The 24972-nt window shown below is 46.8% G+C and overlaps 1 protein-coding gene across 4 annotated transcripts in view; it reads left to right on the top strand.

Annotated features, from left to right (window-relative positions):
• Positions 1–1280: 1280 nt before the first annotated feature.
• Positions 1281–24972, top strand: part of SAE1 (SUMO1 activating enzyme subunit 1) — a 62269-nt gene continuing 38577 nt past the window's right edge. The window contains exons 1-5 of one of the 4 annotated variants that reach the window (XM_027515359.1): positions 1281–1477; positions 14418–14529; positions 20005–20178; positions 22424–22566; positions 24182–24281. In XM_027515359.1, coding sequence (XP_027371160.1) covers positions 1380–1477; positions 14418–14529; positions 20005–20178; positions 22424–22566; positions 24182–24281 — 627 coding nt within the window. In that variant the 5' untranslated portion in view covers positions 1281–1379. The remainder of the gene's footprint in view (positions 1478–14417; positions 14530–20004; positions 20179–22423; positions 22567–24181; positions 24282–24972) is intronic. The other 3 variants (XM_027515362.1, XM_027515358.1, XM_027515360.1) reach the window with 3 other exon arrangements.

The following is a 24972-nucleotide window of genomic DNA, read 5'->3' as shown; positions in this document are numbered from 1 at the left end:
TTGGGGTTGCAAAGAGTCAGACACAACTTAGCGGTGGTGGTGGTTTAGTTGCTAAGTCGTGTCCCACTCTTGCAACCCCATGGACTGTAACCTACCAGGCTTCTCTGTCCATGGACTTCTCCAGGCAAGAATACTGGAGTGGGTTGCCATTTCCTTTTCCAGGGGATCTTCCTAACCCAGGAATCGAACCCTGGTCTCCAGCATCGCAGGCAGATTCTTTACTGACTGAGCTCGGAGGGAAGCCCCACAACTTGGTGACTAAACAACAAAAAAAGTCCTAGTGATTTCCCACCTGCTTCATTTTATGATTTAATCTTGTGCCATTTGCCACCCTCTCACTCTGCTCCATCTGCCCTCCCCTCTCCATAGCTCCTCAAATATGTCACATGTGCCAGCTTCAGGGCTTTTGCACCTGCTGGCCCCACCACCCCAAAGAAATACTCCATCTACATAGCTTGTTATTGCAGGTCCTTCAGCTCTCTACTCAATGTCACCTTTTCTGAGAGACCTCCTCTGGCCGCTCCTGTCACCCTCTAGTCCCATATTCTGTTTTACTTTTCTCCAAAACATTTACTGAGGGCCTGACTTCCCCTCCCCCTTCCCCGCTTTGGGCTCTCTTCAGTGTAATGTAAGCTCCATGAGGGCAGGGCTTTGTCTATTTTACTCGCCACTCTATTTCACAACTCCCGCGTTGCCAGGATTCAGCCGATTTCATTATATTTGCTGAATTAAAATGGCAACCCACTCCAGTACTCTCGTCTGGAAAATCCCATGGACAGAGAAGCCCGGTAGGCTACATTCCATGGGGTCACAAAGAGTCAGACACGACTAAGCGACGACAAATGACCACCTGGCTTCCCTGGTGGCTCAGACGGTAAAGCGTCTGCCTGCAATGTGGGAGACCAGGGTTCGATCCCTGGGTCGGGAAGATCCTCTGGAGAAGGAAATGGCATCCCACTGCTGTACCCTTGCCTGTAAAATCCCAGGGACGGAGGAGCCTGGTATGCTAGGGTCCATGGAGTCGCAGAGAGTCCGACATGATTGAGCAACTTCACTTTCCTTTGCTTTACAAACGACCAGCTGGGTAGCCCCGTGGGGCTAGAAGCCGCGGGGATTTTTGGCCAGGATTGGCCACAGACTCCGTCACATGACTGGCTGTGTCCCGCCCGCCTTGGCGGCTAAGGAGGTCCACGTGGTTTCGACTCCAGGGACGGGGCGGGGTGGGGGTGGGGCGCCTGGAGGCGGTACTGCGCAGGCGCAGTTCGTGGCGCAGGCGCAGACGCCTCCCGGGCGCGCGGCCGGCGGCGGTTGGCGGCGTGTGGGGCCGGCTGGCGGTTGCCGGGAGCGGGACCAGAGCTCAGGCAGCTAGAGCCGGCGCCATGGTGGAGAAGGAGGAGGCGGGCGGCGGTATCAGCGAGGAGGAGGCGGCGCAGTATGACCGGCAGATCCGTCTTTGGGGGTTGGAGGCCCAGAAACGGTCAGGGCTGGTGCGGCTTGTGGAGGCGGGGGGAGGGTGGTTGAGGATCTGCAGGGGGCGTCTGGCCTGAGGCGTTGGCGGCCTTCGGGGAGCCGGACGGTTTCATTTGAAAGGAGCAGGCGGGAATCGTGTCAGGCGTGGGCGCCCTCCTGAGAGGACTGGAGGGGGTAGATTTGGTCTGCTTCCTCAGAAGCTTTGGGAAGCAGGGACGTCCCAGGTGGTGGGAGGGTCGTTCCGAGGGGTTGGCGGCCTCTCGAAGGGGAGGTTCAGGGACTCGACGCCCGAAGGGAGTAATGGTGGGGTTTGGATCGGGGTTGCGGGCTTACGGACTAGGAGAGGGGAGGAATGCCTGGAAACGGTGAAGTGGGGGGGCATAGTTGATTCATTCATAGGTAGCAGGAACCTCGTCTCGGCTGGACGCTGGGGGAGACTGGCGAGCCAAACAGATGCGAACTTGGATTCATTCTTGTGGCCTCTAAGTGGTGGGCCAGTCTGAAAGAATGAGGACTTTTTTTTTTTTTTTTTTTGAGGAATTTTGGAGCACTTTATTTCAAATGGGCATCCCGAGAGGCTCGGAGGGTCTCGGGGCGCTGGAGGTACCCGAAGAGGCTGCTTATGTGTAGATCTGGGGATGCCTCCAGAGAGGACAGGATTGGGCATGCCTTCGTCTTGGGCGAGTAATTTTCGGAGGGGATGAAGTCTTTCAAAGAGGTGATGGATTTGATCAGATATTTATTGAGCACCTACCACAGACACCGGTGTAGGCACTGAGCGGGTGTCAATGAACGATGGAGACTACATTCTTGTGGGGAACGCAGTAAACCTAAAGAAATAGCAAAATATTGGGCAATGCAAGAGCCAGGGAGAAAAAATAAAGCAGGAAAAGAGGGTCAACAGAGGATGGTGAGGTGGAAGAGCTATTTTAAAATTTTATTTATTTTTGGCTGTGCTGGGTCTTCCTTGCTCTGTGGGCTTCTCATTGTGGCGACTTTTGTTGCAGAGCGGGGGCTCTAGGGTTCTCAGGCTTCAGTAGTTGTGTCTCCTGGGCTCTAGAGCTAGGGCTTAGTTGTGGCACACAGGCTCAGTCGCTCCGTGGCATGTAGAATCTTCCCCGGATCAGGGATCGAATCCTTCATTGGTAGACGGGTTCTCCACCATTGAGCCACCAGGGAAACCCTGTTGTGTTTTTTTTTGTTTGTTTGTTTTACTGGAGTATAGTTGCTTTACAGTGTTGTGTTAGTGGGAGAGCTGCTTTGATAGGGTGGCCAGGGGAGTTATCTGAGAGGTAACACTGAGCCTCGGTTCTCTATGCAAGGAAGGAGCCAAAGAGCCGTGTGGTCATCTCGAAGGACCTTCCAAGCCTAGATAACAGCAAAATCCTGGAGGCCAGGGCATGCTTGGCAAAACAGAGCAACAGAAGTGGCTGGAACCAAACCAGGGGAAGCTTTTTAATACTAAGTGCTGAGGAACCTGTTGGAGAGTTTTGAGCAGAGGAGTAACACGATCTGCTTTGTGTTCAAAAAGGATCAGTCTTCTCTGTTCGAGTGTGCAGAAGTGGGAAGAAGGATTCTGTTTAAGAAGTAGCTGCAATAATCCTCTTGAGACGGAAGTAGTGACGGCTTGGAACTCTAGAGAAGGGGTCAAATTAGATTCTTACAATTTGAAGGTAGAGAGAACAGGCTTTGCTGAAGGATTCAATGTGTGGGGTGTGAAACACAGAACTCAAGGATGCCTCCAAGGTTTTGGGCCTAAGCAAGTGGAAAGATGGAAGTGCCTTTACTGAGTGAGGTGGGGAAATTGGAGGTGTGGTGTGAAGAATCGGGAGTTCACTTTTGGACTTAGGTTTTAACTGTTTACTAGACATATAAGTAGCAATATGAAAGTGGTTGAGTTCAGTGATGAGGTCTGGGTGATGGGGAGTGATTATGTGATGTGAGGGAGTACAAAGTGGAGAATTACTTGATTGAAGGATCGGGGAGGCAGGCAGGTCACGAGAATTTAGTTTGAGGGGTGAGAGCTTGTAGAATTTTTGTGTGAGTGTGTGTGTGGGGGGGTGAGGTGGGGGTTACTTCAGGCTCATTCTGGAATCTTCTCTGATTGTGGAGGAAGGTACATCATGAGGTATTAGTAAGCAGTGGTCCGAGGGTTGGAGGCACCTGAAATAGACGATTGGTAATTAAATAATGAGAATGGGCCTGAAGACATAGGTGGGGTGGATTGAACTTAGGGTCTCCTGATTGAAGGATTGAAGCATTAGGAGGTCCTAAAGAATTGGGACGCGAATCCTAGATGTTCTGGAAGGGTTGATCCAAGGGTTTAGGAGCAGCAGGTAGGTCTTATTTGAAGTGGTGTAGTGTCGGTGAGGATTAAAGGGAGCTGTCAGAGGCTTAGGAACCAGTGATTTATCCGAGGAGCAATAAAGGATGGATGGGGGCTCTTGAGGGAGAGAAGACCTAAGGGGCAAATCAGAGTCAGGGTAAGGAATTCTTGGGAGGTTGGAGTTATTCTGAGGAAATGGAGATGTACTGAGCTCAGTGGAGAACCTGTAAAGGGTTGGCTGAGGGTCCTGGGGGAAGGAAGGGGTTACCTATCGTTTGAGAGCTATAGATTTGTAGACAGTCTTACAGAGTTGATAAAATGCTCTTGAGTCTCATAGGAGCTCTTTGGAGAAGGAAGGCAGTGGTTTCCTCCTCTGTTCAGAAAGGAAGGAAGCACCACAAAGCAAACTGATTCGTCTCTAAGGGAACTCCAGGTGGGGTAGGAGAGCTTCGGAGACTGGAGCAACTTCGTGAAATAGAAAGCAGCCTGGGAATCGACAACTGCATTCTGGCTACAGGTTTGCCTCTGACTCTGTCATGTTGGACCAGGGTTGTCAGAGAACTGTAAGGGAGAGAAATTATAATAAAAATGGCCTTCAGGGGAACTCATACAGTCTGGAGGTTAAAAACGGGTGTCTCTCTCATACAGTGTTTTAATTTTTTTGAAATTAGTTGCCAGCATTAAAAATTCTAAAAGAATTGGCCAAATTTGGGACAATTTGAGCATGGAAAGAATAAAATCGACCTCACTTAGAAATATGTAATAATGTATTTTCTGATGTGGTGATATAAGAACCTCAATGTATCATCTTTGATGTTTTCCTACCAAATATCTTTTACCCTAATCATGTTTTTAGAGAACAGGGGAACAGGTTAAAGGACACTATTGAGGTAATGATGAGATGTCCAGCATGTGGAACATTTTACAAGACAGCTGCCCTGGTTCTCTTCCAGAAGTCAGTGTCATGGGAAAAGCAAGCAGTGGGACTGTTCTCAATTAAGAGAGTAAAGTGGTGGAGCCCAATGCAAGGTGTGATCCTAATTGGATCCTGGTTCAAAAAGAAAACTTCTATAAAAAATATCTTTTAGGCAATAGGGAAATTTGAGTATTTAGTCCTGTTAGACGATTTGGGGAATTATTTTCTAGATGTGATAGTAGTGTGGTTATGAAGGAGAACATCATATTTTTGGAGCTGCAAGCTAAAGGTGTGAAGTGCTGCCTCGTCAGCACATGGGTGAAGCCAACAGGGCAAAATATTAACTCTGCTTTCTATTTTTCTGTATGTTGGAATTTTTTAATGAGAAGTTGGGAAAATGTCTCTGTCTCCCAACTACTCTCCATGCTCCCCACATAAGGGGATGTCACAGTTTCTGATTTATGTCTTGAAAAGTAGTTAAGGTCAGACAAACAGTAAGGTCAGCATCTATCCCTATATCGGTTGGATCGAAGTGGAGGCTGCCTGTCTTACAGAGAGCTTATGTGGCCATCGTCTCCGTCAGCTCTGCTTCAATCACTGATGGAACTGCCCGGCCCAAAGCATGTGAGTTTGCAGCTCTTGGTGTGTCCCCAGCCCATGTTGTGGTTGAGGTTCAGGGAAGGGAGCCAGCTCTCCCAAGGTCACGCACCAAGTAAATAGAAGTTGGACTTCTATCTAAGCTGCTAACTTCAGGTTCACTGCCTGTTTCCATGATAGCTCATTTGCCACCCTGAGGGGGCTCATTCTTTCAATTAAAGTAACATAAAGGAGAGTGTTGAAGCTGGCAGCCCTGGTCGTTCTCAGACCATGTGCTTCAGTAGTTTTGCATTGCGTTTGTGCCAGAGACCCATTTATCCCCTGTTTCAGAGTGAGGAAGAAAGGTGCCTGGGAAGAGAGAAATAGAAGATAAGCTCTGTGAGGGTAGGTGCTTTGAAATGTCCGATAATTGAGATGTGGGTTTTGACTGGTCACTGTGAAATTCCCAGTGCTTTGTTGAGTGGATGGAACGGTTGTACACTGCAAAGACCTGGGAAGTCCAGAAACCTGGGTTCAGTTCCCGGCTCTGCTCACTGGCTCTCTGGCCTTGGGTGCGTCACACAGTTCCTTGGCCTTAGGTCCCATGTGTGCACAAAGGAGGGGTGAGTGTGACTAAATCTTTAAGGACTCAACGTTGAGTTTTAACCTTACAGGATTGGGACTCCCCAAAACTTCGCTGTTTGGAAACACTCATTATCCTACACAGCTGCTGTTGAGACAGCACTTCAGTTGGATCCATGGGCACCTAGTTGTCATGAAAGTGACTGAGCTTGTACTGGAGGCCAGTCCTAATGGTTTCATATAAGGATCCATCTTGTAGTGGTTAATAGTTGAGTTTGAATCCAGAACTTCTTAGTTATCTAACCTTGGATACATTTCATAACTTCTCTGTGCTTCAGTTTTCTCACGTATCAAATGAAAATAACAATCTACGTTATAAGATTTTTGAGAAAGATGGGACTTCCTGGCGGGCCAGTGGTTAGGACTCCTGGCTTTGACTGTGAAGGACCTGGGTTCAGTCCCTGGTTGGGGAACTAAGATCCTACATGCTGTACAGTGCAGGAAAAAAAAGAGAAATGAGATGAAGCACGAATAGGGTCCATGCACAAATACCATTATTTGACAAATATAAATTACAGCCACAAAAGACAAGGAACTAAGTAGGAAATGGGTTGTGATAAATAAGATACAGCAGGTGTCTGTGGATGCCAGGAAACTCCAGAAGGACAAGCTAGACTGTGGGAGGAGCAGGTTTGCCCAAGCAGATTGAGGTGGGGAACAGTCTTAAGTTGTATCTTGGATTCTGACAAGACATTGATATAAGTATAATGAATAGGCAGTTGGATTGAGCAGGATCATAGATTTAAATGACAAGTTCTGTACTGTGTGTCTTGCCTGGTGTCTCAGCAGTAAGAATCCACCTGCCAGTGCAGGAGATGCAGGAGACTTGAGTTCTAGCGCTGGGTCGGGAAGGTCCCCTGGAGGAGGGCGTGGCAACCCACTCCAGTATTCTTGCCTGGAAGTCCCATGGACAGAGGAGCCTGGCATGGGGTCACAGAGAGTTGTATATGACTTAGCAACTAAACAACAACAACTGTACTGTTAATTGAAAAAGAGAAGTATTTTTAGAAGCAGGAAATGGTCAAATCTGCCAAGTGGTCCCATCATTTATCTGGTTGCACTGACCAGAAACCTAGGAGCTCTTTATTTATCTCTGTCCTTTCTGTCTTCGTCCAGTCTGCTGGGAAGTCCTCAGATCTCTGCTTCAAGGTTTATCTCACCTGCCTTTTTTCATTATACCCATCATCTCAGATCACCTCTACAGTTCCTCCTTGGTCTCCCCGTTCCACTCTTGACTCCTTATAATCCATCCTGCACTTAGTAGCCAAACTGATTTAAATGAAAAACAAACAAACAAACATCTTAACATTCCTTCTCAAAGCCTTCCCGGTGATTTTCTGAGTGCTCAGATCTTTTAAATCTGGTGCCCTTCTTGCCCTGCCTGTCTGTCCTTGCCTGCATCTCCCTGGCTTTCTCCATTCAAGCTAACGGTCCTTGAACCCCTCTGTTCCTCAGATATGCTAAAGCTCTGCCTGTCCTTGGGGACTTTGTGTTTGCCCTACTAGAAATAGTCCTATACAAGATTTTTGCATTAGACTCTCAATAAATGTGGTTTGAATGTGAATTTGGTAGTCTCAGAATTTTTAATCATGAGTGAAGTTCATTGGCTTGACTTACTTTGCAGTATGTTTTGTGAATTTAGATTATGGTATAAAGATTGGTTCCTTCCTTCCCAGAAATTTAAAAGGTATTTCTATACCAGAAGTTAGAGGGAAGTGAATCCACAAATGCTTATGTAGAACCTACTTTATCCTCATTGAAAAAGACCCTGATCCTGGGAAAGATTGAGGGCAGAAGGAGAGGAGGATGACAGAGGACCAGTTGGTTGGGTGGCATTGCTGACTCAGTGGACACAAGTGTGAGCAAGCTCCGGGAGATGGTGGAGGACAGGGAAGCCTGGCATGCTGCAGTCCATGGGGTCGCAAAGAGTCAGACACGACTGAGCAACAACATGCAAGGCAGCATGGGGGAGATGTTGAAAGAGGGAAAGAAGAGCACAGATCCTGGTTAAAACTGAATTTGGATCCCCAGTGCTGGACACCTGTTAGCTGTGAGAGCTTGGACATCTTTGCTGAACCTCGGTTTTTTTCCTTTCTCAGGATAGGCATGAATCCTTTCCTATGGAAACATAATGGCCCATGCTGGGGCCCGTGGAGCCACCTTGCCTTTTAGGGAGAGAAACTATATGCAACATTTAGCGTGTGTGTGCTTTCTGAGAGAGGAAAATGGTGAACCATAATCAAGGTTTCAGTGAGGCACTGTATGTACATATCTAGCTCAGTGCCTGTACCCTGTGAGCCCTCTGTGGATAGTAATTACTATTATTGTTACTGATAGACTGTACACAATATGTCATAATGTGACTTTACATTTATTTGCTATAGAGAGGCATATAACTTTATTTTTTCCCAAAGATTTTCTTATGTGGACCGTTTTTAAAGTCTTTATTGAATTTCTTACAATATTGTTGCTCTTTTATGTTTTGGTTTTTTGGCCCCCAGTCATATGGAATCTTAGCCCTCAGAGCAGGAATTGAACCCGCATCTTTTGGAAGTATGGAGCCTAAATCCTGAGAGACATGTAACTTGATGAGCAGACTCTGGAGCAGTATTGTGCAAGTTGATATCTGCTTTGCTAAGATCCCACATCCCATGCTGCGGCATGGCCAAAAAAACCACCCAAAAAACACAGTTTTTGAATGCCAAGCACTGTTCTAAGCAACTGAATATATATATTAACTCTGCAAGGTTGGTAGTATTAGGCTCATTTTACAGATAAAGGAAGCTGAGAGTGGCAGACAAAATAATGCCTGTTGGGTAGCTGTTTTATCTTCAGCAAGGTCCCTAAGAACTCCGTGCCTCAATGGGTTAGTTTCCTTTTGGCAGCTGTAACGATTACCACAAATTTAGTGGCCTACAGCAGCCCAAATTCTGGAGGTCAGAAGTTTGGAATCTGTTTCCCTGGGCTAAATGAAAGTCAAGGCAGGGCTGTGCTCTCTGGAGGCTCTGGGAAGAATTTGTTTACTTGATTTTTCTAATGTCTAGAAGCCACCTGCATTCCTTGACTTGTGGCCCCTTCCTTCATCTCCAAAGCATCTTCAAGCCTCTCTTCTCTGAGCAAAGCCCTTGCTTTTGTCATCACTTCGCCACCTCTGACCCTTCTGTCTCCCTCTCTAAAGGACCCTTGTGATTATTTGGACCCACCTGGAAAATCCAGGATAATTACCCCTGCCCCTCCCCCAAATGCTTAATTTGATTACATCAGCAAAATTCCTTTTGTCCTGAAGTAATTTATTCATGGACCCCAGGAATTAGGGGCATGGACGTGGCGAGAGTGGGGCTGCATTATTTTGTCTGACACTCTCAGCTTCCTTTATCTGTAAAATGAGACTAATAACGTAGCCTCGCGTTCTGGGAAACAAACTCACTCAGAAGGACAATGCAGATAGTGGAGTGGAGTTTATTACTCCGGTGGGCCCAAGGCAGAGTCTCCTCTTAGCCAAGGACCCCGACCAGTTTTAGTGAAAACCTTATATACCCTAAGTGTACATGCCCAAAGCCACCCCCCAAATTCCCTGAAACTAGTCTGAACAAAGGAAAAGAAAGATACAATCAAAGTTAACCCGTGATTCATATGCCTTAAGCCTGGGTAGGTAACAGAAGATAATTATCAATAGTCCTGTGGTCATACTCCAATAAGCATAATAGAATTTATGATTCTATTTGGTTGCGCAGATAATTAGGGTATTCTTTTAGGAGACGGAGAGTCTAGATACAGGCCCTGGGGCTCTTCCATCCCGGGGGTCTGGTTTTCCAGTTGGTATGTCATTTCCATAGATACTGGGCATATAGCTCAAAGTCCACAGTCCGGGCCAAGATGGAGTCCTGCTTTCAAGATGGAGCCTGTTCTGTTTCCTCCTTCAATAATACTACCAACCTTGCAGAGTTAATACACATAAGTTGCTTAGAACATGGCTTGGCATTCAAACATTGTGTTTTTCGGGTGTTTTTTTTGGCTGTGCCGTGGCGAGGCATGTGGGATCTTAGTTCTCTGACCAGGGCAAACCCATGCATGCCCCCCTGCATTGGAAGTGTGGATTCTTAAGCACTGAACTGCCAAGGAAGTCCCTCAGTAACTGTTTCCTAAGTGTCAACTACTGGTATTTCATTCTGTTTTATGACTGCCTCACGGGCTCCCCTGGTAGCTCAGCTGGTAAATCCACCTGCAATGCAGGAGACCCCAGTTCAATTCCTGGGTCGAGAAGATCCTCTGGAGAAGGAATAGGCTATCCACTCCAGTATTCTTGGGCCTCCGTGGTGTTTCAGATGGTAGAGAATCCACCTGCATCCGCCTGCAATGTGGGAGACTTGGGTTCAATCCCTGGGTTGGGAAGATCCTCTGGAGAAGGGAATGGCTACCCACTCCAGTATTCTGGCCTGGAGAATTCCATGGATAGAGGAGCCTGGCGGGCTACAGTCCATGGGCTCGCAAAGAGCTGGACGTGACTGAATGACTTTCACGTTGATTTTCCTAGCAGGTGCACACCAGGGCGCCGTGGCCTCTGAGCCCACCATCCTAGTCACTCCGCCTTGTTGTTGCCCTTCTCTGCTGCTGGTTCTGTCAGTTACTTTTAGCTGTGTAACCACTGTGTAAGCTAGTTCACTTCTTAGTCCCTGTTTGCTCAGCTCCAGAGTAGGGATAGCAAGGCACCAGCTCATGAGATCCTCATGGGGGTTAAATGGCATTATACAAGTGAAGAGTTTACAACAGAGGTGGGTGGTAGGGTGAGTGTTCACTGACTGTTAACTATTCTTTGTTGTTGTTTTTTTATTTTTTTGCTATCTACCAGGTTTATGTAATTCTGCTGGGATTTCTTTTGCTGTATCTGTAACAGCTACTGGATTAACAGTGTCATATATTTCCAAGCACAGTCATAGACGCTAGAGATACTGTGGTTTCTGAAGCTCGCTTACACTCTAATGGAGGAATGAGCAATGAACACATGAACAAATAGCATAACTCCAGATGTGGACCTATTTTGGATGAGGTGGCCAGTGTGGACCTCTCTTAAGATGGAAACAGTTGAGCTGAGACCTGAAGAATAGGTCATGTTTGAGGTAGGGGAAGAAGCAGAGAGAACAGCTAATGCCAGAATCCAGCAGCGGGAGCCGACGTGGCGGCGCTTTCTAGGATCAAGGATGGCCAGCCGGGCTGTAGGCGATTACCAAGGGCGAGAGTAGGATGAGATGGCAAGGCTGACGGTACCAAGCTGGCCTGGGAACCGTTGAAGGGACTGAGCAGGAGAGTGGCATGATCTGGTGTCGGAGCTCTCTCTTCCTGAGATGGGGACAGCGGCTTGCAGAGGGCAGGGATGGGAGCAGGGAGGCTGGGTATCAGGGTGTTGCGGTTTTACAGGTGAGAAACGGAGGCCAGGGTAGGGTGGTGGCTGTGGAGTGGTGGCCCATGCTGCCGCGAACATCAGTGTGCCTGGTTTTGGCCCACCTCAGTATTTCTGTAGGCTTGATTCCCAGAAGGCAATTCCTGCCTTAGAGTGAGTAATGAGAGCGGACATTCTTTAAGTGCTGACTACGTGCCAGGTACTATTTTAAGTGTTTTTCATCTAATTGAGCCAGAAATAAGCAGTCCTCTCAGGGCCCTAGAATGGTTAAGGATTAAAAACATACCATGATATTCGGTGTTGTTGGCAGTTGAATAAAAAAACCTCCTGAGCAGTCAGAGTCCGAGGAGCTCTGTAGGATGAAGGGATCCTGGAGAGGCCGTGGGCTCCATGGGATTTCTGTCAGAGGTGTTTATATGGAGCAGGCGCTTGAAGACTTCAGAGAGAACACTGAGTCGGTTGTGATAAGGACTTCTTGAGGAAATGGTGTCTGAGTCGGGATTTGAAGTCTGCAGGAGAGGCTAGGCGAGGCCGAGGGAGGAAGACAGGGTGTGCGTGTCAGCCGGGTGCAGTGCTTCGATTTAAAGTCTGCAGGTGGGGAACTGAAGGCATGTTGGGAGGAAGCTGGTAGTAGTGGAAGATAAGGTGGCGGAAATGGGAGAGAGCCAAGACTGAATGGATTTAAACGTCAGCTTAAATTTTGTTTCTCTGTCAGATTTTTTTTTTTTTAATCAGAATCAAATCGATCACTGAGCCCTTTTGTAATTAAGGCAGTGGAGATTGAAGAGATGTTCAGGTAACTTTTATTCAGCATCTGGTAGTTGGCTGGGCCTACATTAGGTGGTTTTGCACACATTTGACCAGGTCTTTGGGGAGAGTTAATGATACAAAGTAAGAATGGGTGTCTCCATTTTACAGATGAATGGAATGAGGTTCAGAGAGATGGCTCAGTTTGCCTGGGTCACCAGTTAGGAAGTGGCAGAGCCAGAATTCAAACCCAAGTCTTCACCCCTGAAGGGCGTTAGTGCTGGGCCCTGCCTGTTGCCAAAGGAACGGCAAGGAGAACAGAGCCTGAGAAGTTAGTGGGTTTGGGGGCATCAATTTCTCAAAAGCAAGCGGGGCTGGTCTAGCTATATCCTTGGGGTGATGGAGCAGCCAAACCAGAAAAGACCATCACTCAGACTAAGAGGGACCATGAAACCTGGAATTCCAGGCACAGCAGTGTCGGGGCCAGGTGAAGGGAGATGAAGAACAGTGACAGCAGAGACCTGGGAGGTACCGCTGAATGCATGGCTGCTCAGCCTGTCTGATGTCAAAGGTTGATCTGTGCACAATATCCTCTTTGGAAACATTGCTTGTTTATTATCTGTGCTGTTTCTGGAGGGATCAGAGTGCCTCTGGAAAGATGCATAGCCTCTTTCCTCCTTCCCGCTGCTGGTGTGATGCTGTCAACCTGTAATAAGAGACCCCCCTCATTGCTAGCATCTCTGTTATTTATCTTGCTTGTATGTCATAAGTCCTTTGCCCAGTTACTCTGGTTAAGTGGAATTGTCGCATGAAAGGCTCCTCTCTGCTAGGGTGTGGTTGGCAGTGGCAGGGCAGTGTAGAAGAACAATAGTGAACAAGCTGGAACCAGACATATGTCTCTGAGGGAAATATTGTCAGAGTTCTTTCCCTCCCTCTGATTTTACCCTTTGAGCATACCACTGAAGGAAATCCCAAATCTGCTAGCATCAAGAATCAGTGCAGGACTTGATTTTATCAGCCCTCATTCCCATTCAAGATTTCTAGCCTGATGACATGCAAGTGTCCATAATTATTAGAACCATTTTTGGAAAAGAGTTTCTGCATGTTCTCCCTGTAGTGGTACTATATGAGAATGGACTCATTTCCTAAATTAGGAGCAGACTCATTGGCCAGCAGACCCTGAATTTATGTGTGACTGTTCTTAGTTCTTACTCATCCTTGTCAGTGTGAATAATCATAGATTTGCTGCAGAAATATTAATGGGTTTGATTACAAGGTGCTAAGACCTGAAAGACCCTGATGGGGTTTTTCATGATGCAAACTCTTTATTTCCTGTTTCCAATTGGAAAAATTCTGATTCTGAAACACTTTTGGTTCAGGAATTTCACATAAGGGATCGTGGACCTCTGCTGCTTTCTGCTGACCTCACAGTTAAGTCCAGACTTCCTGGGATATAGCCTAGCCTCTGATTACTTTAAGCTTCCTCTTCTGTCACCCTACAGACTTAGAATGGTATAAACACTCCCCAGATGTCCCCTTTCTCATGCCATCTTGTGTGTGATAGCTTAAATAGTGCCCCTTCTCTTCTGCTGTCACACTAGTCCAAGCCATCGTCCTCTCTCAACTCGGACACTCTTCTAACCGCCCCCCCGGCCCCACTCCATGACTTTCCATCTTGTTTAAAGTCCAGCGTCCTGACGGTGCCTTTGTAAGAGCCTTCATGGTGTGAGCCCTGCTTCTCTCTGCAGCCTCATCCGTCATTCTTCCCTTTGCTGTCTGCTCTTCAGCCGCTGTCTCTGCCTTCCTGTTCCTGGAACATGCCGCGCACCCCTCTGCTTCAGGGCTCTCGCACTTGGCTGTTTTCTCTACCTGGCACGTGCTTCTCCCAAATACTACCTGTGTGCTTGTCCTTCATTTCATTTTAATTTTTGCTCAGCACCTCTGTGGAATGGCCTTCACGATCAGGCTGACAAAAGTAGCATCGTCCATCACTGATCCACGTCACGCTTGATTTTCGTCACTTTTGGACATGTTATGTGTCTCTCTTTGTCTCTACAAAATACAAGCTCTGAGAGGGCAGGGAGTGTGTCTGTTTTTTCACTGCTGTATTTCCACACTTTAGAGGGGTGCCTGGCATTGTAGGTGCTCCATAAACAGTTGTTGAATGAGTTGTTCTCTGTAGGATAGAGTGGAGCCTGTCTCTTTTCCAAGATCTGAGGTCTTGGTGCTTAAGTGCATTCAGTGAAAACCAAGGTTACTTCTCTTTGTCTTGTTTTGTTCTTCAGTGATTCGCGGTACTTCCAATGTTCTCTCTCATCCTGTTAACAATGTCTGCCTTGTAGGCTTCGGGCCTCCCAGGTGCTTCTTGTCGGCATGAAGGGACTCGGGGCTGAAATCGCCAAGAATCTCATCCTGGCTGGAGTGAAAGGACTGACCATGCTGGATCATGAGCAGGTGAGATGCGCTGTCGCGGGATCACTGTCCTTCACGGTCTCCACCCCTCAGTATAAACACATGGAGATGGTGTGTGTTCCTGCTTGCCCCTTCGGGGCTGTGAAAGAGGAGGGCTGGCGTTAATGACACTGTAGCCGTGGAGACTGACAGTGCCGACGCCAGATTTGAATTCACTGCCACCATATCTTACATGGTCTGCCGGTGGAGACTCCCGTCCCCTCACTGAGCTTGCTTGTCTGTAAGGTGGAGTTACCATCTCCCTTGAAGGGTGATTGGCACCACAGTGCCCCCTAGTGGCAGGAACACCTCACCCAGAAGAAGAATTTGTGACAGAGGAGCCTGGTGGGCTACAGACCATGGGGTTGCTGAGAGTCGGACACGACTGAGCGACTTCACTTTCACTTTTCACTTTCATGCATTGGAGAAGGAAATGGTAACCCACTCCAGTGTTCTTGCCTGGAGAATCCCAGGGACGGGGGAGCCTGGTGGGCTGCCATCTATGGGGTCGCACAGAGTCGGACACAACTGAAGTGACTTGGCGGCAGCAGTAGCAGAGAGGGTAATGGAGAAGGCAATGACACCCCACTCCAGTACTCTTGCCTGGAAAATCCCATGGACGGAGGAGCCTGGTAGGCTACAGTCCATGGGTCGCTAAGAGTCAGACACGACTGAGCGACTTCACTTTGACTTTTCACTTTCATGCATTGGAGAAGGAAATGGCAACCCACTCCAGTGTTCTTGCCTGGAGAATCCCAGGGACGGGGGAGCCTGGTGGGCTGCCGTCTATGGGATCACATAGAATCAGACATGACTGCAGCGACTTAGCAGCAGCCACAGCAGCAGAGAGGGTAGTAGCGAAGGAGAGGGAAGCCTGGCATGCTGCAGTCCCCTGGGGTCGCAGAGAGTTGGACATGTCTGAGCAACTGAACAGCAAGAGAGGGTAAGAGTGGAGACCCAGGGAAGGATGGTTCCAAAACTTGGAGGTCCTTGGTGTGGAAAAACAAAACAACAGTGGGCCGATAGCGTCTTCATTTGGTTGTGTGATCTGAGCATGGGGAACCAGGAGAGAACGCTGAGGGCGAGTAGCCTGCTTCTGCCTCCGCCTCAGCCTGGGGACGAACGCCACTCAGTGTCGGAGCCACCCCTTAGCTCTGCAGTGCGAGCGCTGGTGGTGCTTTCTGCTTGGCTTCCGCTGCAAGGCCTAGCTCCTCTGACTGGTTTTCAAAAGCCTAACACGTGGTTCTCAGTCCCATCTGTGCTGTAGAATATTCGGGTAGTTATTTAAGAATAAAAGTTCCCCAGGTGAGTCTAAAAGTCAGGGAGGGTTGAGAAGCACTGCCTTCGTGTAACCTGGTCCCAGTCAGCTTACCCAGCCTGATGCCCATCTCATAAATTTCGTAGTTCACGAGCACGCCTCAGTAGTTCTGCCTTTTACAGTTTGCTTGAGCTTTTGTCCCTGACTACAGACATCTGTGGGAAATTCTGAAAGAGATGGGAATACCAGACCACATGACCTGCCTCTTGAGAAATCTGTATGCAGGTCAGGCGGCAACAGTTAGAACTGGACATGGAACAATAGACTGGTTCCAAATAGGAAAAGGAGTACGTCAAGGCTGTGTATTGTCACCCTGCTTATTTAACTTACATGCAGAGTACATCATGAGAAACGCTGGACTGGAAGAAACACAAGCTGGAATCAAGATTGCCGGGAGAAATATCAAGAACCTCAGATATGCAGATGACACCACCCTTATGGCAGAAAGTGAAGAGGAACTCAAAAGCCTCTTGATGAAAGTGAAAGTGGAGAGTGAAGAGTTGGCTTAAAGCTCAACATTGAGAAAACGAAGATTATGGCATCCGGTCCCATCACTTCATGGGAAATAGATGGGGAAACAGTGTCAGACTTTATTTTTCTGGGCTCCAAAATCACTGCAGATGGTGACTGCAGCCATGAAATTAAAAGACGCCTACTCCTTGGAAGGAAAGTTATGTCCAACCTAGATAGCATATTCAAAAGCAGAGACATTACTTTGCCAACAAAGATCCATCTAGTCAAGGCTATGGTTTTTCCTGTGGTCATGTATGGATGTGAGAGTTGGACTGTGAAGAAGGCTGAACACAGAAGAATTGATGCTTTTGAACTGTGGTGTTGGAGAAGACTCTTGAGAGTCCCTTGGACTGCAAGGAGATCCAACCAGTCCATTCTGAAGGAGATCAGCCCTGGGATTTCTTTGGAACAAATGATGCTAAAGCTGTAAGTCCAGTACTTTGGCCACCTCATGTGAAGAGTTGACTCATTGGAAAAGACTGATGCTGGGTGGGATTGGGGGCAGAAGGAGAAAGGGACGACAGAGGATGAGATGGCTGGATGGCATCACTGACTTGATGGACGTGAGTCTGAGTGAACTCCGGGAGTTGGTGATGGACAGGGAGGCCTGGCGTGCTGCGATTCATGGGGTTGCAGAGAGTCGGACACGACTGAGCGACTGAACTGAACTGAACTGAACAGACATCCCAGGAAGACAGTGCTGCATGATGCAAAAACTTCGGAATCGTGCAGACTTGGGCTCAAGTCCCACCTTCTGAAGCTGGGCAAGGGCATTAACCTCCCAGAGACTTAGTTTATACATCTATAAAATGAAGATATTCATTCCCACCCCTTAGAGTTCTTCATTTCAGTTACATCAGCACGCATCCAAGAACACCTGCTGGCTGCCTTGGAGTAGTCTAGGTAGGGGCAATAGAAAAGTCCACAAGAGGGACTTCCCTGGTGGTCTGGTGGTTCAGACTCTGGGTGCAGGTTCCAGCCCTGGTTTGGGAACTAAGATCCCACATGCCATGTGGTGCAGGGAGGTGGGGGGAAGGGAGGGATGCACAAGATTTGTTTCCCATTCTCAGTTTTTTCCAGAAACCAGAGAAGGCTCCCTGACTCAGGTTGTGTCAGGGAGACATGAAAGGCTTCCCGGAGTGGTAAACTCAGTCTTAAAAAACAAGTAGAGATTTTTCAAGGTTAGAGGGGCTGTGTTTTAGGCAGGGGACATTAGCACAGCATGGTAGAAATCAAAAATAACAAGCAGTTTGGTATTTGTAGAGCATGAAGCCCAAGGGATGGGGGTGAGGGTGCAGATTGCAGGTGAGGGCCAAGTCACGAAGGGCCTGCTGGTAAACTCCGCTATGAGCCTTCCCTACTTCTCTCGGTGGCGTGGAGTCATCGGAGAGTTCCAGATGGGCGAGGCGGGCCTGAGCTTTGGGCCTTGTGTAGATCACTGATATCCTGTAGACTGGATGGCACAAGGCATGGGACAGAAGACTACTTAGAAGGCTGCCTTAGTAGTTTAGGAGAGTTGGAAAGAGTGAGGAATGGCAGTGATGATAGAGATGGCGAGAAGCACCCAGAGGTGAGAGGTGCTTAGGTGGTAGGGGCGGATGGATTCTGTATGGGGAAGCAAGGAGTAACCACGGCCGCTGCCATGGACTGGAGGTGCTGGACACTGTGCTTAGGGCGGTAGGTGTAGTGTATCATTTAGTCTTCAAAACAGCTCTGAGATGCAGGGATTATCATCCCTCTTTTACACATAAGAAAACAGAAGGAAAGGAGGTGAAGCATGGCCCACCCAAGGTCTCAGTAGTTAGTGGGAGCACCAGAACCCAGGCCCCGACTCCTGGCAGAGCCCACCTGCTTAGTCCCGTCACCTGGTGGCTGCTGTCAAGGAAATGTCGAAGATACGAAGACCAGGTTTCTGGCTCTGGTGACTGAATGGGTGACTGGTGGGCTCATCAACAAAGACAACAAATGTAGGAATCACATATGATTGGCCCCTGGGATCTACAGCAGGAAATATCCAGTGGACAGTTTAACATAAGACTCAAATGGATCAGGACGTCTGTATCAGTAAAAGCAATTTGAGAAACAACAGTAGACTTTGGTAGATACTAAAAGGTATGGAGTTGGTTTATGGAGCTACATAGAGTGAAAATATGAGTGATTCTGAATGGAATCCTGAAGACAGCTGCACTGAAGAGGGCCATATAGAGACTGGGGTGTCCGGTGAGGGGGAAGGAGAGCTGGGAGCTGAGAGGCCAAGGAGCAAGGCCCAGATGACCCAGGTAAGCCAGGCAGAGTGTTGAGTAAGTGCATTGCTTCTAGTAAGGTCGTCATTTTCAGGCTTCTCTGTCCATGGGGATTCTCCAGGCAAGGATCCTGGAGTGGGTTACCATTTCCTTCTTCAGGGGATCTTCCCGACCCAGGGATTGAACCTGGGTCTCCCACATTGGAGGCAGATGCTTTAATCTCTGAGCCACCAGGGAAGCCCCGTTTTACATGGGATTTCTTCATATTTGCTCAAAATCACACATTTAAGTCCTTGAGCCGGGATTTGAATCACAGATTTGAATCCAAGCTTGATTATTCCAGAAACCGCTATGATGTACAATCTCTCTGTGTTGTGAGATCCCAGGATGGGTCACAGGTACTGTTAGACGGCTGGCCTGAAGCGGGAGGAGGACCAGCGCCGTGTGCTTGGAGACAGGATCCTAGGGACAGTGTGTGCTGTGCATAGTTGGCAGGAGAGCAGGATTTCCTCTACTGAGCCCAGTCTTGGTGAAGGTGGTGAGGTCATCCATGGAGATGAATGATTAAATTAGATGTTTGATGTGTGAAGAAATGCATTTTGAACAGTGGAATCTAATCCTACTTGTGGCTATCAGGGGATTATATTATCTGTCTTTGAGGCTCTCTTCTGGTGATGTCCAGCCTTCCGAGTGAAATTGTCCCTCTGCTCCAGCCTCTGCTCATCTCACCTCCTTTCTGAGTTTTAATTGAATTTAAGAGTTCGTTTCCAGCGTTCTTAATTGTGTCTGATTTTTGCATCGGTTTGATTTGAAACCACTTGTAGGCAGGGAGTGCATCTTTTAAGCTACTTATGTTTTTCTATGAATGCTTCAAGTTGGGCACATGGTAGGTATTTTTGGTCAATTCTTAGCACTCATGATTATGTCATTTTGTTGGCAGTTAAAAATTAAGAAAGCATGTACTTTTTTGTTTATAGAGTGAATTTTCATTATAAACACAAGGGGGTGCTCTTTAACCATCAATGCCCAGTTTAAAAAAGAAAAAAAAGTTAAATGTCTGTTTTAAAGCTTCGGGAGGAAAGAATATAGGGAATCTGCGTTGGACAGATTCCTATAGAAATAGTCGTAATACAATTAGATGGTAGATATTTTAGTTACTCTTTAAAATGGAAAAGTTCAGGGGAACTTCCCTGGCTGTCCAGTAGTTATGACTTTGCTTTCCAATGCAGGGAGTTCAATCCTTGGTCCAGAAGCTAAGATCCCACATACTCTTAGCCAAAAAACCAAAACATAAAACAAGACACACTGTAACAAATTCATTAAGGAATTAAAAAAATAAAATGGAAAAGTTCATTTGTTATTTCCTGCCAAATTCAAATATTCAAAAAAAAAATTCCTTCCTAGGTATCTCCAGAAGACCCCGGAGCCCAGTTCCTGATCCGTACTGGGTCTGTTGGCCGTAACAGGGCTGAAGCCTCTTTGGAGCGAGCACAGAATCTCAACCCCATGGTGGATGTGAAGGTGGACACTGAGAATATAGAAAAGAAACCGGAGTCATTTTTCACCCAATTTGATGCTGTAAGTTTCATAGAGAATGTAAAGTCTACTGGAGGAATTAAGCCCTAGTTGTATGTATGTTAGGTCCCCTGGGGTATTAGACTCGAAAATCTGAGCTTTTCCCCCATATAGTTTGTAGGCTGTTCTGTTCTTCGCTTTTAGTATTGGGTGGGCCAAAAAGTTGCTTCGGGTTTTTCTGTACTATCTTAAGGAGAAACCCGAACCAGGTTCTTGGGCAACCCAAGCTGTTGCCCTAGTTAGGTGAAGTCTTATATTACCTTAGTCCATATATGCCTCATTAGTGTGTGGCCTTAGTTTACTGTGTGTGGGGGGTAGGCAGACCCAGGCTGTTGAATCTGCTTTAGCTGCTTGTGAGTTGCTGCCTTTTGGTTTCTTCTTTGGGCATATTTCCTCCAAGACCAGCTTTCATCATTGGTGTTTTGTCTTCCTTGCAGAATCTCCGCACACAGCTTTAATACATTTCACTGCAAATGTTTTCTTCCAAAAACTTAACAAGTTGGTGATTAATTTCTGTAGCAGAGTCATTTTTTTGTTAGAAATATCAAACTCCAGTCTGTGTTTTGTCTTTTGAAAGAGCACACCTGATCTTGGTCTGTCTATATCTCTCTCCTCCACACAGCCGCTTTGACCATGTTGCCATGGACAACTAGACAGAATCACTGCAGTCATAAGCCAAATGAAGCATATCCGACCTCACTTGATTTTACTGCCAAATCTCTGCAGAGGTGAAAGGATAAGTGAAATTCTGCTTCAGTGTCTACACGACCTTTCAGACATGGTTCCCTCCGCCCTGGAAAAGCTTAGTAAATGTTGGATAACCATGTAATAGTCAGAGATGATCTGCTTGGTTTTTCAATGAAAGACCCATTACATGAGAGGTTAGGATTTGAGTTTGGTTTCCACGCCGTTGTATCTCATATGTGCATGTATTCAAATGTGGGCTTCAAAGGACGGTTCATCTGTGCGTTTTGTCCCTTTAAGATTTTTTTTCACTCTGTTTTGTAAGTCCAGGTATTGGAACATTTTCCATTTGGACATAAGTCATCCTTCATTTCTTTATCCATAGCAACCACATTTGGTTTCTCTAGGTGTCCTTGAACTTCTAGCCACTAAAGCTTTGTTAGAACCAAAACAAGGGGTTGTTGCTTGTATTAATCTGAGGCATGTTCACAGGGCCAGCGTGACTTGTTTGAGCCGTGTTTGACTGGCCCTCATAGGTTTTCACACTCGATTTTGACTGCAGAGCTCCGTTGAGACAGTGTGCATGTTCAGCCGCACCTGTCTTGTCTTTTAGATTTGGTTTCTCCCTGGGTGGCTGCGTCCTTTGAATGGCAGTGGAGACACATGTTTCTCTGAAGCAATTATGTCAGTGTTCAGGCTCCCAGGCAGCAGCAAAGAGGTTTATCAAGTGAAAACATCCTTTGGTAATTTCTTCTCCAACTTTCTCTGTTCAGAAGAAAACATGTACGATTTAGAAGTTGTCTTCTGCTCCTGATCACAAAACTTTTCCTGAAAAGATGGTGTCCTGTGCAGTAAAACTTAGCCGTTTCCAATACCTCAACTTACTGGAACATGACCTGGAGGCCTCAGAGCAACATTGATGATTCCCCTGAGTGAATCACCAGCTCATTGTCTTAACTCTGAATGGGAGGTCACTTGGGCTATAACCTTTTCTTTTGTCCTTAAATTCAGATTAAGTTTCACATCGAAAACTGTGGAAAAATAATCTCAATGGGACTTGTTTACCTTCTTTATCATCACACATCAGTCAAAAGAAAGGGGGGAATAATGCCCTTGTATTTAAACATGACCTTTGGGTAAATTTTAAAAACTGGTGTTGTTTCTTGCTGTAGCTTAATCAGACTTTAATAGGTGTAATGATTTAGAAATAACTTACTCTGAGTTATATTACTGTCTTTTCATGAAAACTGTGAAGTGTGGTTTATGTATGTTCATGGTTTAGGGGAAACAAATTCATTGAGTGCCTGTTACTTAATAGCTCAACGTGTTTCATTTTGGTCGCGGAACGTGAAATGATAGTCTCGATAATTTACATTTTCTGCACACTGAAGCCTGCAACTGTTCTTTTGTCTTCTAACCTGAGGATCCAAAGAACCTGTTGTACCAGTTTGAAACCGGCTTTAGACATGCCCAGAGAGACTGTTCATTACGGTTTATTTAGACATCTGGGTGGTGAGTCATGGTCTGCCTAACTCACATGCAGCCACTTTCTTTTCTTCTGCAGGTATGTCTGACTTGCTGCTCCAGGGACGTCATAGTGAAAGTTGACCAGATCTGTCACAAAAATAGCATCAAGTTCTTTACAGGAGATGTTTTTGGCTACCATGGATACACGTTTGCCAATCTTGGAGAGCATGAATTTGTAGAGTAAGTTGAGGGAAAGAAGGAGAGAACATAGCATTTTAAAATGTACTTTTATTCACAGGTAGGAAATGACTGAAATGGTTAGATAGCATCACCGACTTAGTGGACATGAATTTGAGCAAACTCTGGGAGATAGTGAAGGACAGGGAAGCCTGGTGTGCCGTAGTCCATGGGATTGAAAAGAGTTGGGCGTGACTTAGCGATTGAACAGCACAACGGCAACAGGAAATGACCTGTTAAAGAAAAGTATTTTACTTTAGGACTTAGAACTTTGGGAAATCAGTTAACAGCTTATTGACTACACAGATTGTGTGTTCAGAATTGTAGGAGATGTGGCTCCTGCCTTCCAAATTGATGGTCTCCTCTAGAGCAGGGGTCCCCAACTCCCAGACCCCCGACTGGTCCCAGTCTTTGACCTGTTAGGAACCAGGCCGTGCAGCAGGAGGTGGGCAGAGCTTCACCACCTGCTCCCCATCACTTGCATTACCACTTGAACCATCCCCTGCCCTGACCATGGAAAGATTGTCTCCACAGAACTGGCGGTGCCCCCCCAACCCCACACCGTGCCAAAAAGGTTGGAAACAGTTGCTCTAGATCATGAGACAGGCATTTCTAAGGTGATCAAAGCACACCACAGGGGTGTCTGATCAGTCTGGATCAGACTGATTTTGCTTTCTGTTTAGGAACGACTTGATTAGATTGTATACATTTGTTCCCCAGCTTGGGCTTGTGTGTGTTTAGGTTTGAGAGCTAATAAAACTGAGTACTAATTAGTTAGATGGGCAACTCTGGAGGCACTCTTAGCCAGAGTCTACCTTGGAACATCTCTAGGGTCCAGAGGCAGCTCTGGTGGAACAAACAGACCTCTTCTTGCATCTTGAGGTTGCAGATCCTGATAAGTCTCACATGATGAGACCTACCATATTTTGAACCTACAGCTTCTAGATGAAAGATGGTGATGATACCATTCTTGTAAGATGACAAGAGTTGGTTTGGGGGCTGTGACTTTTGACCACCGCCTTTCCAATGAGGGATAAAGAGAGACCCTGTGTGGTAGTGAAGCCCCCACCAGGAGTCAAGACAGGAACTGCTTTCTTTCATTGAACTTCTCAGGGGAGCCCCTGAACTCTCTTCAGTTTGCAGGTTTCTTGCCTGTGAAGTCAAGATGGGGGAAGGATAGACATGTTCAGAATCTCTTGTAACTCTAATGTGTGATGGCTTTAAGAAAATCTAGTCTTTGAGCATGTTCTAAATGGATAAAGAAGTCACTGTAGAGAAAAGAAGGCCAGATTATTTGAAGGTGAGCTCCCCATGGTAGATGGGAGGAATTGAATTCAGGGAATGTTTACAGCATTTCTTGAGAACATACTATGTGCTTGGCAGTCTGCTAACAATTGGTTATTTCTCTTAATAATCCTGCAGAGGTTATTATTCCCACATAGTAGGTAAATGCCACATCAGGTGGTCTTGGCTCCTGGGCTGGGATTTGAGCCCAGATCAGTGTGAGATGTTGCTCTTAACCACCATCCATTCCATGCAGTGAGCTGGTGATGCTCTTTTTGTTCTCATGGCATAATTCACAGAGTAAAACTCGATTCCCCCGCTTGTCATCCTCTAGGGAGAAAACCAAAGTTGCCAAAGTCAGTCAAGGAGTAGAAGATGGACCTGATACCAAGAGAGCCAAACTTGATTCATCTGAGACGACCATGGTCAAGAAGGTGTGTTGATGCAGCTGATTCACTTTGCTGTACAGTAGAAACTAACACAACATTGTAAAGCAACTGTGTAATTGTGTTGTTGTTGTTTTAGTTGCAAAGTCATACTTGTTTTAGTTGCTAAGTCATATCTGACTCTTTTGTAACCCCATGGACTGTGTAGCCTGCCAGGCTCCTCTGCCCACAGGATTTCCCAGGCAAGAATGCTATACTCAGTAAAAATTAAGAAAAAAGTTATGTTGGGGGGAGTGTTAAGTCAAAAAGCCCTGGGGTCCTGTAGGCTCCAGGCCATAACCAGGAAAGGAAACATGTAGTCCTGAAGGGAGGAGTCTGGACAGAGTGGGCCAGCGCTTGTCCCCTTTAAAGGGGGGCAGATATGCTTAGTGCCAGCTAGCTGTTACCATGAGGTTGTGTGTTCAGTAGCTAAGTCATGTCTGAGTCTTTGCGACCGCATGCAGCATGCCAGGCTTCCCTGTCCTTCACTATCTCTCAGAGTTTTCCCAAGCTCGTGTCCATTGAGTTGGTGATGGCATTCAACCATCTTATCCTCTGTGGCCCTCTTCTGCCCTCAGTCTTTCTCAGCATCAGGGTCTTTTCCAATGAGTCAGCTCTTCACATCAAGTGGGCCAAATTATTGGAGCTTCAGCTTCAGCATCAGTCCTTCCAGTGAATGCTCAGGGTTGATTTCCTTTAG

The sequence above is a fragment of the Bos indicus x Bos taurus genome, chromosome 18 (genome assembly GCF_003369695.1).
Source record: "Bos indicus x Bos taurus breed Angus x Brahman F1 hybrid chromosome 18, Bos_hybrid_MaternalHap_v2.0, whole genome shotgun sequence".
In the NCBI taxonomy this organism is placed as follows: domain Eukaryota; kingdom Metazoa; phylum Chordata; class Mammalia; order Artiodactyla; family Bovidae; genus Bos; species Bos indicus x Bos taurus.
The sequence above is the reverse complement of the archived record's forward strand: the minus strand, read 5'-3'. Positions and strand labels throughout refer to the sequence as shown.